This window comes from Scardinius erythrophthalmus (assembly GCF_964197995.2).
Source record: "Scardinius erythrophthalmus genome assembly, chromosome: 23".
NCBI classification, from domain to species: Eukaryota; Metazoa; Chordata; class Actinopteri; order Cypriniformes; family Leuciscidae; genus Scardinius; species Scardinius erythrophthalmus.
Genome location: NC_138243.1, coordinates 20,903,787 through 20,922,453, shown reverse-complemented (window position 1 = coordinate 20,922,453; position 18,667 = coordinate 20,903,787). Strand labels below are relative to the sequence as shown.

At 37.2% G+C, this 18,667-nt stretch overlaps 1 protein-coding gene across 1 annotated transcript; it reads right to left on the bottom strand.

Moving 5' to 3' along the window:
• Positions 1-551: 551 nt before the first annotated feature.
• map6a (microtubule-associated protein 6a) lies at positions 552-18,411 on the bottom strand (the record flags this gene model as incomplete). The annotated part of the gene is made up of 5 exons (XM_081353721.1): positions 552-684; positions 2,251-2,361; positions 6,763-6,977; positions 8,811-9,024; positions 17,705-18,411. 5 exons carry the CDS (start codon positions 18,409-18,411, stop codon positions 552-554), a joined length of 1,380 nt encoding a protein of 459 aa, XP_081209847.1.
• Positions 18,412-18,667: the final 256 nt, after the last annotated feature.

Sequence of the window (18,667 nt, the reverse complement as noted above, 5' to 3'; positions counted from 1 at the left end):
ACATGTATTTTAAATGTTAAACAATTAATTTTCCAATAATATTTCTTGGTCATAATAATAATTTATTTTAATATGATGCTTAATATTATGCCCTACTGAAAAAAAGTGTTGGATACAGATTTCTTCATGGATATTGCAATGAATACAAAGTAGAAGGCGGCAAGAAAATCGGATAAACTCATCACATTTATTAGACTCTCAAACAGTGTGTTATACTATAAGGAAGCACTTAATGACAGATGATATTTGCTACTCTAAACAATCATCATGGCAACACTGTATAGCCTATGTTTTGAGAAAGAGCATGAAACAAAATACATTTATAGCACCATTTCAGTTGTTGCAAACAGTCTGGGAGCGCAGGTACTATATGTTCATGTGTCTCTCATTGGGAAGCTCATAATTTAGTCTTAATCTATAACATACAATATATACATACAGTACTTTAATTCCTCATGTCTCTCTATCTGCAAAAATACTTCCTAAAATATTTCATTACTTCATTGTTCAGTCTATAGCTGCCTGCCTTCCTCTCACTCGTGTGCTTTGCGTCAGTACTTGACATCCGGAGCGAACCGGACTACTCCCCGACTCCGTGGTTCTGATCGTTCCACCAGTGGTTCTCCTCCAGAGGTACCCTCGGAATAATAATCACTGACTCGTCCGAGGCCAGACTCGGATTCTCTAGGAAGCAGCACAGTGTTATTGCCAAAGGAGGAGCGGAAGGGCGACAGGGAGAGAGAGAAAGAGAGACACAGAGACACAACATGAGGTGTTTTATCTGGTAGATAGCATTGTGCACTAGAAGAAACTAGTCTTTGAGCATCCTGAGACCACTTTTTACTCGTTTCTATTTATAGAGATTCTATTTGTAGCGAGATCAATGGAAGTGAAAACAGATCAAGCAAATGTTCGAATTAAATGCATCTAATATCCAATAACATATGCTAAAGAAATTATTTATTTGAATATAGTCGTGGCTAAAGGATCTTTTCTGGTATAATGCACAACAGACTTCAACTCATTTAGCTGGGACTATATTCACAACATGGCACAACTTCGCAGCAAAAGCACATTGTAAGTAGTGAACTTTGATGCAAAGGGAGAAATGTTGTAATATGTAGTTTTCATGATAAGTTTGTCTGGTGTTCTACTACTTTGATTACTGATAAAGGATGGAGCAAGATTTGTTTTACAAACTTTAATGTTACATCAGCCATTCACGTTAGTGCTCGGCTAAATATGCACTGTTATTGATGCTGTTAATGATACAGTTCTTCCAATGTTTCATCATCGAACTCATGCTGGGATTGATATGGTAAAATCAATGTCATCGTTATAGTATTTACAGTGTGTACAATCGATGAGCTTTAGCAAGCTTTCGGACGGAGCTGAAATTCAGTTATGTTAATGGCCGTTATAAAATAGTGTAAAAAGAACAGCAATCCAAGACTTTGAAAGTCATGCTATTATTAATAAGTATTTAAAATATTTCTTAGTTAAATATTGTACTGTATTTCTAGGTCACTAATTAAAAGCAAATTTGTCCCACTTTTTTTTTCTTTTAAACAAAACTATTTTCACCAGTGATCTCAGATGTTTGGACCCCACTGTATATAAATAAATAGATGAATTATGACTGTAATCTCAGGTTGTTCAAAGGAAAAGTGCAGAAATTAAAACCAGCATGAAAACAACAAGACAGACACCACTAAACAGGAATACAATGTGCTGTGTTTCTAAAACTAAAGCAGTTTAAACATCAAGTTCAATTTCATTAATCTTTTGAACACAAAAAGAGAAAAGAAATTAATCTATGAGTGGCATTTAAAGTTCACTGTAAATTGATTGTTCCAGTGTTAAGGAGAAGAGATTGATGGTACATCAAATTACAAGTACCACAAATATGTGATGTATGTGTATGTGATGTTAGTCCACACTGAAACGAAACACACATGTATTAAAAAGAACCCCACTGTGACAAAGTTTTCAACATCTTCCAAAAACAACAGGAAAACAACACAGTACATGAGCAGTCAAACTGTCAACCTTTGGCCAAACACTTTCCATATGGAAGAGAATACGCATGGGGTAGCAAATCAAAAGATGAAGAACACTGAGCAGTTATGGTGTACTCAATTCTCAATGGAAACACGAGCGCAACACTACAGTTTCCCACAGTGAGTAATAATTGTGCTGCTGAGGTACGGATGGAGACGGAAGAAGCTTTTATTCTCAGGCGAGTATTACCTTGGGTCGGGCAGTGCACAGCGCCACAGGTGTTGCTTTAGTGTCTGCACCCAACCAATATCTCGGATGGGCTGAAAGAGCTGAATGTAGTGGTACTGTTTTAGCATAACCCTTCAAACGAACGACAAGATCACTCGTTAGCTGAACATTAAAGTAGTTAAAGGGATGGTTCACCCCAAAATGAAAATTATGTCGTTATAATTCTGGCATAACTATAATGATAAAGTTCTAAATATCATTCTAAATATTAAAGAATAGCAGAGACCACACCATAACTATAACAATAACGGCACAGAGAAACAATATCGTTGAAATCACTTTGGGAACGATTTTATGTACGATAAAAACAGCCAATCAGAATACATCCTGCTTTCGAGCTCGAGCATTTAAAGTAAAAGATGGCAAAGTGCGCACTTAAAATGAAGAGAACGATATATTGTACGATAAAAGTTATTGTTATAGTTATATTATCGGTCTTTGTGTGAACTTGCCTTTACTCAGCCTCGTGTCGTTCCAAAACTGTGTGACTTTCTTTTTTTTCCATGGAACACAAAAGGAAACAACTCTCATTATGTCAAACTTTGTCGAAAACTTTTGTATTCAATGGAAGAAATAGTCATACAGGCTTGGTACAACACAAGGATGAGTAAATGATAACATCATTTTTGTTTTAGGGTGATCTATTCCTTTAACTCCCAAAGCACAAAATCATTATATAGAATCAACCAAATTGAAATCAATCAATAAATCACATTATTAAAGCGAATCATTAAAGACTGACACATTGATCTTTCAAGGATCATTCTATTCAGGATGGGATGTCAATAGTTTCTCATTTGTACGTACATCTATGATACTTGGTCCTGGAATAGGAGACTGCATCTTTTATTACTTTGCACATATGAGACACTGAAAGCTGCAATATATCAGATTCACTCAAGATGCAAACATATATTTCTCAACTCTCAGCTGACAGCAATATGCACAACCATAAAGATGCCAGAACCTATTCCAGAGCCTGTCACACAAAATATGAGAGTCGCAAAACCAAACGTAAACCATAAACATCGGAATAGTTCTCTTCCATGTGGATTCGACATCTATGACAGCGACAGAGAGACAGACAGAAGGACAGGGCAGAAACGATACAGATGCACCTACCATCGAGTCCCCAAACCCTCCCACATGAACCACCACAAAATGAACCACGACACCTCTGTTTCTGCGTTTGCATTTATTAATTTCAATAAATATGAGCAAGCAAGAGAGAAATCACAATTCACATCATCAAAGTTAAATCTGAGGCCCTTTCATATAACATTGTTTTTTTCTCTCTCTCCTTTTTCTGTATGCATGGACTATATAGCACCTGTGCTAAGCACACAAACACACACGCACGCAAGCACGCACTCTCACTGGGCATGTACATTCCCGCTAGCTTGTCCTCCTCTGTCTCCCCAGGACACCTTCCCTTAATTCCCAGATTATATTAGCACAGTAATTGAGTCACCAAAGGCTGCAAAATACAAGAAAAGGCCCTCACCCTGTGGCGTAGTCATTCAGAGCACAGCACTGAAGAGAATGGGCTCCATGTAGCTGTTCTAAAGCCAGACTGAAGAAATGAATACTTTCATTCGCTGAAACTTTGTGTTAAATTCCACAAGGGACTCTGGATTTGAAGCCTGTATTTAATATATTTATATATATGGTACAACTGCTTTTAAATGGCATTTTACATGGCATGTGGCAACTGTTAGTTCACAGAACATTATCAACATTATCATTACAGAAGCACTGCGTCACTTGTCAAGCTCATTTAATAAAGCCGGCATGAAACAAAATTTGCTATAGTCTTTTCTTCCCTATTGTGATGTATATATCCAAGTAAAGCGGCATCTCGAACAAGAACGAATGTAGGGCGGGACTTGATTTTGTCCATCAGGAATTGATTGGATAGTTGTTTGCTATTGCCGTGATCACATGCGAGTGACAGGTTGTCCTGCCTTCGTGCCAGTAAACACGTCATCAGAGAAGAGAAGAGATGAGATGACGCTGCAGAAGGGAGGGGAAGTTTTGATTAAAGATTATAAGGTCACATAATTAAAAAAATTGCAATATTCCATAAAAGTTTTTGATTTGTCCCTTTTAGTTTCACTTTGTTGTGCACGACAGCGGTTCCTGGCTGAATTTGGAATAGCACACTACTCTTATTATTCCTGTCAAGAGAATTACTCTTAGAAAAATAGTATTAGTATACTATTCTGAGTTCAGCCTCTATCTTTTGTGGTTGCCCCCATCATTGACCAATCTGAGATGACTGTATTTGCAATTCAAACAGCATTTTTAAAAGGCGTTTTGCATTATTCACATTCCACAAATTGAAACATGTCAATTTATGGAGGAATAAATGCAAATACCCCTAAACTTAATAAATGCATGTCAATTTATTTCATACATTTTGTTAGATGTTTATTTATACCTTTTAAATGCTTTATTTATACAGGCTTCAAGTACATTTCTTCAATCTGGCAATAGATCACGGACTTACTGTCCGGCAAACAGGACAATGAGATCACATATTTGACATACTGACAATGGAGAAGACCTCAAAGGATGAAACCAGAGACAGAGAGGATTTGCAGAGGGGAGGTACATGGTAAAAAAATAAAAGCATGATCTTACACTATGCTTTTCCATAATGCCAGGAAATTAAGACATTAGGATACCAAAATAAATGATCCCATGATCTACCAACATCTTTAGTTCTTCCATCACAAACAGACATGAATCTGCGTCAGTCATGTCACATGCAAAGAAAATGAAAGCCATGATTATGTGCTGTTACATCAGGCCTGATCAGATTATATATAAAAAGGTTTCACTGGCAACACAAAATCATCTCTGTGAATGGATCAGCATTGAAATTTAAAGGGATAGTTCGCCCAAAAATGCCTTACGTTTGAATATAACAAACATAAAGAAATATGACCATGGTCATGCAGTTGAGAGTAAACAAACAGCATTCCAAACAGACGGCATTCGACTTACCAATACATCAGGGGACACGTGATAATAAACAGAACAATTAGTCGAGAATACAGGTCATGTCAGTCATTGAACAACAGGGGGGATGCAGGACCAAACAAAGCAGGAGACACTCTGGGAAAAGTCACTAATAATTAATACGCTGAATCTGCATTCACATAAAAAGGGGCTTTGATTTAAAGCTGGCTAATCTATTGACCTTTTGAGTTCCCTCTACTTTTGGGATCCCCAATCTGTCTACCTCAGGGGCTCCCTTAGGGGGGATGGGAAGTGTGCATGTGAAACAGCTGGGCTGAGCATGGAATAGAAGCCCACTAACACCTCAAAACCAAACAATACAAAAACATGTTTTAGTTTATCTTAGATTTTCTACAGGTTTGTTTTGCACATAAAAATCACAGTGAACATCCTATTCTATCCAAAGACAAATTGACATCCCATAATGCAATATCATGTTACTGTATTCCAGTTGGCTGTCCAGGCAACCAAGTGGACCGAAACAAGGCCTAATTTTTATATGATATTGACAGATGGCTTTTTGGAGATACTTATGTTCCCACAAAGCTATTTGGAGATATTCTGTTCCTGTAATGATTCAACAACATTTTCATGATGGGAAAAATGAGCAAGAAAACAGGGAAAATAATTAAAATAATCACAGCACCAAAGTGATCTGAGATCATAACATATCACTTGGGAGCCTGGGGTGTTCAATCAATAAAATGATTACATAAAACAGGCAAAGCAAGCAGGTAATAGATCAATATAATTGTAAAACCAAAGATGCACATTTATCAAAGATTTTGGACTAAGAAATTGGCCTTTGTGGCTTTTACATGTTCCCTAATTTACATAAACATGATTTAAAAAGGCTTATCGTACACAAATCAGCTTGATTGTAAAACCCTTGATAAATGAAACCCACCAGTCTGAGCATCTGATGGGAAGTAAAACATACAGAGCTTCTAGCCAATGGCTCCATGCAAGATAAGAGCATCCACTAGCCAACCAGTAGAGGTTGCCATGGAAACCTTGTTGTGGAGATGAGGAGAGTGTGTGGAGCTATAGTAAATGCAAACGCTTTGATATTACTGGTGAGATTGTGAGGCAAAACTGGAGAAAAAAAGTAAAATTCCAACCCTGAAAATGTTCTAAAAACAGCCCACTGACCTCTTAAAGAGAGAGAGAGAAAGAGAGAGAGAGAGAGGGGGAGGTGTGTATTGGAAATATACAGTGAGGAATAAAACGAGAGGTGCATCAGATAGATAAAAAGAAAGAGAGAGAGAGAGAGAGAGAGAGAGAGAGAGAGAGAGAGAGAGAGAGAGAGAGAGAGAGAGGGGGAGGGGGAAGCAATGGACAGAATAGTAAAGGAATGAGAACCTCTTGTTAAATAATTTTGCAGCCTTCGTTCTGCTTTCACCCTTTCAGGAAGAGATTAAATGAGAGAAGAAGTGCAATGGTTTTTACTCTTTCGCCTCAGCCAGTTTGTTGTTGATCTCTTTACTTTTCTCCTTGTCGCCCTGCGCCGCTCTGCTCCCCGGCTGGTTCTCGGAGCTCTTCTTCTTCGAACCGCGCACTGACGTCGCCTGCTTCTCCTTGGACTTCTTCAGCGGTTTGCCAGGTGTGGCAGATGTGGAGGTGCTCTTTTTCGGTTTGGATCGAGGAAGACTGGTTTTCTCAACCTGTACAAGACATGAAATGGCACACAAATGGTATTTTACTACCGATATGCAACGTATTCCATTATCCAATGGGAAATGTAGGATAGGACTTGGATTGAATGGAAATGTTCATTACTGGCTAACATTAATTGTCTCACCCATTCAGCTCTGGGTATGCCAGCAGAAAAAATATTTTAGAGGCAGAGAAAGTTGATACGCTTTTGAATTTACGCTTGAAAGTAAATTTTTTCTTCTGTAATGTACATCTGAGTGAAACGTATTATTGTAAAAGAAAAAGAAGGCACTTGGTTTTATCCATCGAATATTAATTGGATGGAGGAAGATCTGAATGCGAGCTGTGAGATTAAGGCCAGTAATAAAAAAGGGGTGGGTTTAAGTGTACTAATTGATTGGAGAAGTTCATCATGTCACCAGAGAGAAGTCTGTCATATTCAAGATCGAGTTATGACATTTTAAGAGTTATGAGGTCGCAATTTTTTTTTAAATGAAACAATAACATGCATTTAAAAAAACAGACATGGTGAATTTTCCTGTCATGCCGACTTTCAAGAAGTAAATCTTAAAATTTTTATTACACATTTAAGACAGATTTTTGTGATTCAAAAATCACTTTTGATCATACAGTTTTGTTCACAAAGCCACACAGTATACGGATCTCAAAACAAACACTGTTAGCAAAGATATTAATTAGCCAGAAGTCCAGAACTGACTCTGATGCTAATGCAAAGCAAGTCAGAACAGTTCAATGAAACAAAGAGCTGATGCTGATTCGATGCTAAAAAAATACACTAAACCCCTGAAGCCAAAGCTACGTCAAACTACTTTGAAAAAGTACTGCTGAGAAAAAAAACTGTTGTTCAGTTCTTTTCCAGCCACTGAGCACATAAATTGCTGACATCAATAATTGATTTCCAACCTTCTGCAACAAGCACAACAAGAACGTAACTCTTAGTGCTCAAACTCTAATTCGAGTACTGTGTAGTTTTTCTTAAAGGGGTCATATAATGGTACATGCACTTTTACAAGTTGATTGTACTGAAGTGTGTGTTGGCAGTGCTGCCCTGTACACAACCATCATAAAATGATAAAAATCCATCCAGTGGTTTTTAGCGCAATTTTCCACCGGACAAAATTGCGATTGTTAACTCATGATTTCGGTTCTGTCTGTGCGCACCAATCTTGCACTTCTATCTACTCCTCAACCAGACCACCTAGAGACTAAGGGGTTTTCGGCATTATGTTAAGGAAGGTCTAATCTCGGGGAACGCACAAAAAAATCCAGGAAAAGATTTACTATCTCTTAGTGTTGTGATCCCATGACGTGAGAAAATTGCGCTAAAACACTGAGTTTTTATTACTTGTTTTTTTATCTTCTTATATGTTTCCTACCGTCTCAAATCAAGCTGTTCGATTTTGTGACGTCACAAAATTTTAACGTCAATTTTAACATTGAGCTCATTTTTTGTACATTTGGAGTGCTGTCAATACACAGAACAACGACAAAAATCGGTGTTGCCTACACCGAGTTATTCTATTTTTAAAATTTGCACCCTGTTGACTTCAATGGGGCAATGTTTAAAGCTGCTTTTAGCCTCTTAACATCCTTGATGTGTCATTACAAGTGCACAGAAAATGTGAGTGATTCCTTCTGAGTGAACACGAGTGGATCTGACTGCAGTAGATGTAAAAGATATGTATAAAAATGATGTTATTTAAGCCAGCGCAAATACCTGTTTACATCCTGTTTTTCGGTTGAAGTCCAAAGCTAATCATATTAGCTTGTACAAAAATGACATTATATGACCCCTTTAACTTCTACACACAGGCTCTTACCTTGCTGGTCTCTCTGTAAGGTTCATGATACAGTGTGCGGATCCTCCTCCTATCCAAGCCCTTGTTGTCATCTGGCAGCTGACTGCCCTGGCAGCCCCTGTAGGTGGCGCTGTAGCTGGTCTCCAGATTAGCCCTCTCATCGGGAGGCTTATACTGAGACTGGGTCCTGAAGACCTTCACAGATTTCACATCTGCGTAGGCTTTGAACTCATTCCTGACATTAGGAAACAGATAACATCACAATTATTGGAAAATCAAGTGTATTGGATGATTCATCCCACACATATTGATTTTTAAGACCAAACTGTGAATCCAGAAAGGTATAAAACTGAAAGTGCACAGTTAAATCTGAGACGTGTAGTTATAGGCAAAAAAATGGCTTGGGTTTCACAGCCGTGAACTATGATTTTCAACTTGCTAGTCTGCAGCAGTTAGAGGAGGGACATTCTCATTCTAGAGAGCATTTGATCGGATAAACAAGTCCAAGATGAGTCATCAGTATTTTAGATCCTTTTTTTTCTTTAAAGAAATGCATATTTTAAATTCATATATCTGCTAAAAGTTACATAGTCAATGTTTAGAAGTACTCTATCATATACTATATCTAATATACAAATACTAGTAACAAAACTTAAATTTTAATAGGGTCAATAATTGCTATTCTTCAACCACATATTTTGCCATTTTTACAAGTTTTGACAGATCACAAATCAAGAGAGCAATTTTTCAGATTACAACAAGGCGCTACACTATAATACACAACAATGATTGCATATAGAATAATTATTTGATATATAGATACTGCCGTATAGACCTAGATATAATGCACCCTCCATAATGCAGAGATTTCTCTACATCTGCATCTCAATTCAACAGAGGAGTTTTTCCTGAGGCAGTGGCCACTTCTTTTGGATGAGTAATGAGTCTTTATTCACAGAGATGACACAGACAAATGGTATATACTTCACGGGTGTGTGCATTGCAGATTACCCAACATCCAACTTATCCGCAGTACATCTAACACACATGCACAATACAGACGGAAATCACTGAGAGCAGCACAAAACAGAAGTCTTATACAAACTATGTTCACCTAAAGAAGTATTTCAAAATCATTTTCACGAATTTTGACTAATTCACGAATGAATCAATTCAAAACGATTTGTGAACTGGTTTTAACGATTCAGTCAAAAGATTCACTGTCAAATCAGAATCACTCTCTTGCGAGGAAAGATGGAACGTTGGATTTCCACTATATACATTTACATGATTTTTAAAGATTTATATTACATTTTCATGACTTTTCCAGGCCTGGAAAACATAGTATCAAAATTCTCCAATTTTTAATAATGGGAACCCTCTCTCTTTCTTTTTGGTTCTGTAACTTTACAACCTCAGAGGGGCAGACTATATTGATTAGGACTGATAGAACAGGAAAGCGACATCAGTGTCAGGCAGGGTGAACCATTATCATACCATTACATCAATTAGTTGCTTAGCTACCATGAATAAGAATCAAATCAATACCTCTTTGTATGAAACAGAATCAACCATTCTGACATATTAAGATTAGGTTTAAAAAAAGAAATGAGAACATTTAATATCACAAACTGTTCTACTGGAGATGAGATGAGATAAGATTACTGGATCTGAAACTCCTTTACAGTTAGAATTAGGAAAGATTCTAGGCCTGTTAGTATGTGATTGCCAAGCTGATGAACAAAGTCATGGGACAGCATGTGGGAGAACATTAACCCCCACAGAGAAAATAGGGGATGTGAAAACCACACATGCCCCATGCCATGCTTTATAGAGGAATATTACAGGTTAAAAACGAGTGACTCTTTATCAACAGCAAAAATAGCTGAATAAAAATATTTTGACTCTCAGTTTCTAGAAACGTTTAAAAAAAACTTTTGCAGTTTTGAGCTTTTAAATTATCCAGATGTTGATGAACCTATATGAAGGTTGAATAAAACAATCTTGGAAACTATTTACTTTTCAAATACTTTTTGTGTATACAGTATATATGAAGAGTTCAGATGCAAAAGCCACTAAGTGCCATCTGAAATCTTCTTATGGAATGATCATTTTTATCAAGCTCGTATATTTAAGTTCAGTAATTTCACTTATATGACAATTAATAGGTAATTTTCATTGCCATTTAAGTGAAATTACTGAATTTAAATATACAAGCTTGATAAAAAAGATCATTCTAGAAGAAAATTTCAAATGGCTTTTAGAGGCTTTTGCATCTGAACTCTTCATATGTTGTTCCAGACCCAAACTTTCAATCTTAAACTATGAAAAATCATTATAAAAATATAATTATTTAATCAAACATTTTCTACATTTCTACCACACAATGCTATTTAGTATTATTTATATACTATTATAGTATTTCATGAATTTACTGATTAATTTCGATTGACAAATTAATAAACACTTGCTAATATTAAAAATACATAATTTGAGATGTGTTGGAAATGACATTGTTGTTTTGATCTATTAGATGCATGCATTCTGAGTTTGACTATCAAATTGTGGCTAGTGTTTTGATTTAATGTGAGGCCTCCCTTCTCTCCCTGTTGAGAGCGCACAGGGAGCGAAAAAGAAAGAACTGAAAGTTGTTACATAAGACAAATGAAGTCCAGTCAGAGTGCTTGAAATGGCAGTACAAAGGCAGCTTAAAGAAGTCAAGGCCACAGGCAGCAAACACTCACAGGACAAACATGAAAGAAGAAGGGGGAGGAGTCAGAGTTTATACAGCACAAGATAAAGCAACACACACACACACACACACACACACACACACACACACACACACATAGAAAAAGACATAAAGACAGAGAGAGAAGGATTTACACTCATACAATTAGACTGATAACAATGAACTCAGTGTGCTTATTGTAAATCAGTGCTTGGTACCAGCTGTCAAATCATTCATTTGATAAAGGACATCAACACTGTTCAACAGTGTTGTTTTAAACCTACTTATTTTCTTACTAATCTAACAGATTTAATGGAAAATCGCAATATTTATTCAAATGTGCTCACACATTTAATTAACTGTTGTCATCTGTATATTTGAGCATACAGTGAGGTTGATACCTCTTCTTCTCCCCAGGCATTGAGCTTTTGTGAACAGCCGTCACTATGGTGATATGCTGGCACTAGAGAATTGTGTGGTGGGGTGCCAGAGCAATGCATCATGGGTAGGCTTGGCACACTGGAGTAACGTGGTGTTTAACAGAAGCATGTAAAGCTGTTTTGCTTTTTACTTGGATCCAAAAACAACATCCTGATTATTTTAATGTAGTCTAGACCTGTCAGATGACAACACACAGCATCTGACGCTACCAATAATAAACAGTGTATTTGAATGAATCAAAAGTGATTCCATTAATCCGCCAGCATTGAAAACAATTATTTGATTAGTAAAGTCACTTCTCATTCTAGTAACGTACTTGCTCTTAAATGGGTCCAGATCAATTGGTTTCATCCAGCATGTGCATCGTGTTTCAGTTTCTGCTGTATGGCATATTCCTTTTGACATTCACTTTGGACTCCAAGTGAATCCCAATGAGATCAGCCATGGTGTAATACTGCCTTGTAAGGCAAAACTCTCTCTTATTTCTCTCTCTCGCTCTCTCTCTTTGCTGCTTCTTCTGTTATTGATTCCAGTGTTTGAATGGTTACAGTGCCTTCAGTTACTGCACAAGTAAAGAGAGGGAAGGCAGAAGAATGAAAAAAATAATAATTTAATAGTAATACAAGTTTTTTCATCTAATATTTATATTTTATTCTATTTCAGCTTTATTTAAATTGATACAAATATTTTTTTTAATAGTTTCAGGGTACGTTTACATGACAATGATGCACTAAAAACGGAAATGTTTTTCCTCTGTGATTTTCTCTTGACTGAATCACTTTTATAACTTTAGACTATGCATTCATTGTTTGTTTTTTTATACATTTGATTACTTTATACATTTTTATGTAGTATTTCTAGTGCTTGACGTTTTTCAGGTAGGTCTATTTCATTTGTGTCTTTGTTCTATTGTAGTTTGTTTTCTTTGCTCTTTCTTTATCACTGTTTACTAGTGTTGTCAAAAGTACCGATTTCGATACCAAGTCGGTACTGAAATTTAGAAAATGTGACGATATATTTTGAAAGCAGGCGTTTATCAGCGGATATATTAGGGATTCGGCGAGGAGCGTCAAATACGTCTATTTACAACACGTTTTTGAAGCGTTGATCATTGTAGCCAATCACAGACATGTTGAGTGTGTGAACACAATGGCTAATCAGAGAGATATATGTTGAGCTTGTGAACACAATGGCCAATCAGAGGTTAACAATCCGTTCAACAGCGCTCAAAATGCTAGAGGGAAATGCTGGTATCGTCACATTTTTTAAGTTCCAGTACAAACTTGGTACCGAAGACGGTACTTTTGACAACAACTACTGTTTACCTGTCTTCAGTAAGCTTGAGAGTTTTTTAGGCAAGTTTTTAAAATGATATTGAAAATTCAGAAATTTTAATGGGACGAAAAAATTGTATATCATAAAAACCTTTTTGAAAGCAAAAATAACTACATATACTGTATATAATTATTGTAAAATAAAATTACTCATATCGTGATTTTTGCCCACCACTATGCCAAAACAACTAAAATGCAGTAGCCTATTATGCATGCCAGTCAGTTGGCAATGTCACTTTGTAAAGAAACACGACGCGGCAATAAACTGAACAATCATATAATATGCTTGAGCATATCACGTAATATGCATGCGCATGAAGTCACTGTTTTCACAAATTCGCATTTTTGTAGTTTACATGGAGATGATAACTTGCAAAGTTTCCAGGCCCCCAAAATGCTGTTGTCATGTAAATGAACAGCCATAAAGAATAAAAAGTTTTCCATTTTTAGTTGAAAATGGTGTCGTGTAAATGCCCCTTAAAGGAACACTCCACCGTTTTTTGAAATAGGGCTTATTCATCTTCTTTCCTACATTTAGATAGGTGGGCAAATGCATTTTTGTCTCAGTGCATGCATTGTTTAAGTTTGACAGGGTCGGCGCTAGCTTAGCTTAGCATAATGAATGGAATCCTTTGTTGCCAGCTAGCATGTCCTGAGTAAAATTAATAAAAAAATAAAAAAAATAATTACTTCTTGTGGCCTGCATATTCACAACGAGTACAAATAGCGATGCAGATTAACACTAGGCGATTTCCTAGGCAGATATTGACTTATATATTAAGGACTAGGGGGAAGCACAGGCGAAGCACTGCTACTTGGGCGTGATATCTCTGCGCCCAAGTAGCAGTGCTTCGCCTGTGCTTCCCCCTAATATAGTCCCAAGTCAATATCTGCCTAGGAAATCGCCTAGTGTTATTTCTGCATCGCTATTTGTACCTGTTGTGAATACGCAGGCCACAAGAAGTAATTTGTTTTTGTTTTTTTTTATACTACAGGGCTGTTGAATGCTTGAATCTGATTGGTTGAAGAACGTTCTAAGGTGTGCATTATTTTCAGGGAAACGCACAGCTAAAGTAGTTCCAGGCAGGTCTTGACCGCATTACAGTTCCATATCACTTCACGTAGTCAACCGTAATAAAGGAAAACAGGATACAATTCATAACAAGAAAAAACATGCAGCCCCATGCGCTTGATCTGCAATTTTCAATGTCTAGCTTCACAATCAATGGAAACATGGAGTTTAATTTTAATAAATAAAGTATATAGTCCTAGGCTATCTATAATCAATAGAAAATTAAACTGAATATAGGCTAAATAAATGGATAGTCCTGCAGCAAGGATTTTTATTGCAGATAATATATAACAAATAAATAATTATTGATAGGCCTACTTGTTAAAATGGCTTTGTGTTTCATTTATTTAGCTAGTCTACTGTCATCTGTCAATAATATAAAAAAGAATGAACAAATTAATTATAACGAATTGAATTAATAAATAAATAATAATATTGACGCACATGCTTTTCTGTCTCATTTTTGCAACATCTCTCTCTAATAACTGCATTAATAACTGCATAAAGTCGGGGACACACTTTAAGGCCGGTTATGAATGTAATTTGATACTTATGACTGATCATGCCCAAACGCGTGTTCAGCGCGTTCAGTCTGTGTTCAAAGTCGGTGTTTAAAATCTGCAGCAGTCGATGAAAACAGCGAGAGAATGTGTCAGCTAGTCGTGTGTCCCCTGCTATCAGCGGCTCAAACCTCCGTTACTAACTCTAAAATGACGTTTTGGAATTAGCAACGCATTGGCATTGGCATTGGATTAGATGCATAAGAAATTAGTCCTACATACAAGAGCGTTTTAATGACAAAAACTTTACAAACGTCTTGAAATACATAATCTGAACAATGTTTCGAGGTGTGGTAACTGTAGTATAAGCGGAATAATTGACTTCAGGCCGTTGAATTATTAGAAAAATAATGCACACGAGGTGTAACGGCCACTCCGCTTCGCGTCGTGACCGCATTACCACCTCGGGTGTGCATTATTTTTCTTATAATTCAACGGCCTGTCGTCAATTATTCCTTACATATTACTTTTACTCAGGACATGCTAGCTGGCAACAAAGGATTCCATTCATTATGCTAAGCTAAGCTAGCGCCGACCCTGTCAAACTAAAACAATGCATGCACTGAGACAAAAAATGCATTTGCCCACCTATCTAAAAGTAGGAAAGAAGGTGAATAAGCCCTATTTCAAAAAACAGTGGAGTGTTCCCTTAAGTTTTAGTTATCAATAAACAACATTGAATCAGAGCTATGGTGTGCATGTCAACAATAAAAAAATAAGAAACAAATAAACAACCCTAAAATTATTAATAAATAAAAAATGACTGCTAAACACTTGCACTGCATTTCCAAGATTTTGTGCACATATAATATATCGTACAGAGATAAATTGCAGACCAAAGCATATTGATCTGCAGGGGGAGAGAGAAAAAGGGACACTAGAGAGATAAATGAAAAGATTGATGGAAAGATAGATGAAGGAAGCTACTTTCTCTCCACCACATCCTGTCAAGGCACACCTGTGTTTTCTCTGGCTCAAAATAAAACACTACAGAATGTTTTTGCAGGTTTCTTACAGCCTTCTTAAAGCCCTACAGCTTTGTAGCATGACAAGACAAAAAAAAAAAATTCAAAACTCAGGGCTAAACATAAGATTAAGTCAAATTAATCATGAGCTTTTCAGTTTAAGTAATCACACTATAACAATTCATGCATAGACTGTCACACAAAATGGACTGATGACTCAGTGTTTTTTTCCTCTTGTGTATTTTCCTCCTAGCCCTGCTGCAGTTATTCTCACTCAACAAATAAGCCTAATATATGCAAGTCTAAAGGCTACATCCCAATGCAATGTATTTTAATGCAGAGTAAATTCAATACCATAAACATCGTTTCCATTTACATTTAGTCATTAAACAAATGTATCCAAAGCAACCTGCAAATTCGAAACATCACAAGCAATTTACCATAAATGTACAGTATAAAAAAGCTCAATCTTGTTTAGATGCACAAATTAGTCATTTGCAAGCGCACATGAATGAGTGGGAGAATTATGGACAAATTGCCACCTGTCAATTAAACACAACTACTCAACAATGACAATGACAGACTTTTGAATTGAGATCCAAATCTGAGAACTTTCTTTCTTTACACATTTATTGTTCACTGTTTGTAATAAAAAAGTGATTGAAAGGAAACAGAATATCACGCAGGACCAGGAACAGCACATCACTATACAAACTTCAGCTCCATCTGTTTTAGGCTAAGATTGGCAAATAAAAAAGCACTGTTTATATGCTAGCTAGCTGGAAAACAAAAGCTTATTGTAGGGGTCTGCAAAGAGTGCTCTCTGAATTCCACAAACATGACAATTTTACACCACTTTAACAACTGGAAATTCCACAATTCACCTACTGCCCTCACTTAGCCCTAAAGCTAACCCTGAAGAAAATGAAAGTCATTTCCAAAAACAGCATCTGTTCCTGCGCTCCCCTGCCCCCTGCATGTCCTGCCATCTGTAGGTGTTGTTAGTACAGCAGTATACGCGAGATTCAACCCACAGCTGACCTCCATTGTATGACCTTTTTTACTCCAAAACACACTTTTTTATTGATTTCTATTGCTTTAGTTTTATACTGAGCTAATGATATTTTATAACCCCTAAACTTAAAGCTAATTGTTCAATTTTTTCCCTCCTTTTCAATACGACATCATTTAGTATTATTTAGCTAGCCTAGCACAATTTATCATAATATTTAGTATCATTGTGAGAGGCATTTGGTCCTTTCTATACACATGTATAGATTCAATACCAGGTATAACACTTGTACATATGCTGGTATGCTGTTATGCTCTGTCTCTCCCTTTTGCCGGAAGTTTCCTCCCAAAATCTGCCTCTGAATGCCTGCAGTTCTCAACATTGCACATCAATGCGACAGACTGGTCCTTCTGCTGTAAGTTGCTAGTTTTTAAAACATTTTGAAACTTTTTTTAGTGACAAATAGCAATTTATACCTGATACAATATTTTGGAGCTTGGCATAATTAGAAAATTGCATTCATTATAAAAAGGTCCATGCCTTTTTAAGATTTTATTAATTTACATGACCATTCCAGGCTTAGGGATCACGTTTTTTATTTTTTATTTTTTTTTTATTAGGCTACATCATGTCCAGGTTTTCCAAGAGTTGGGAATAAGTTGTTTTTAGCTTATTTTAATACTTGTTTGGTCTTATTTTAAATAATTTTTATGTTATTCTAAGGAAGTTTGCTGAGGGCCCCTAGTGGGTCCAAGATCCCTCGTTGAAAACCATTGCTGTACAATAATAATCAGCCATACCTATAGGAGCTGCCAGAGGTGACTTCTTGTTTGATCTTCCGGTTGAGGGCATCCACATCTGCCCTGCCTTTTCCCTCTGTAGTGGTGGCATCTCCCATGCCCTGCCCTTCCAACTTCATGTCAGCTTTGATTTCAGAATCTATGGTTACTTTCTTGGCTTGCTTCTTTTTCCTTCCACTAGACAGGATCTCCTTCTCTTGCACCTTGTCCGCAATCTGACTCTTTTCCACCCCACTGTCGATCATGTCTGTCTTGGTGTGTTTGGATCTGTCAGGGATGCGGTCAGGGCCCACTGAGATGGTCGGAGAGGGTTTGGGGATCCAAGGATGATCTCCCTTCTTTGGGATAGGCCAGGGTTTGTAGTCCTTCTGATACTGGGTCTCGTTGTTAAAAGGGACCTCAGGGCAATGATAGTCGTTCTTTGGCTTGCAGCTGGGCTCCGGACGAACTTTCCAGTGTTTAAAGTCCTGGCGCATCACAGATCCGCAGATGTTCTCTTCATGGGCTGGAGGTCCTTTGGTCACCGCGTCGTGGTCGTTGTGAAGCGGCTGCGTTTCTATGGCGACCTTCTGCTGCAGGTGAAGATGCTGCATTTCGGACACGTCCGAGTACTTGGTGAAAACCAACGGCACCGCAATGTCGGCCTTGTCCAGCTGGTTCCAGAACCGAGCCATACAGCAGGCTCTGGAGATACAGGGCCATGCCATGATGGTTTACCAACGTCTTACCTTCTGTTATGCCAATCTCTTCCTTTCCCCGAAGCTGTTTTGTATTCAGTTTGTGGAACTAAACGCGCTCGCGAACCTCACAGGAAATACTCAAAATGTCCGATTCGCAATGTTTCCCCCCTTTAAAACGATGTTGTCAAAGATGACAGGACACAAATCCACTTTAAAATATGCATTACGGGTTCTTGAGGGGTTTAATCTATGGAATATTCTGGTTTAGCTCCGTCCTGATCCC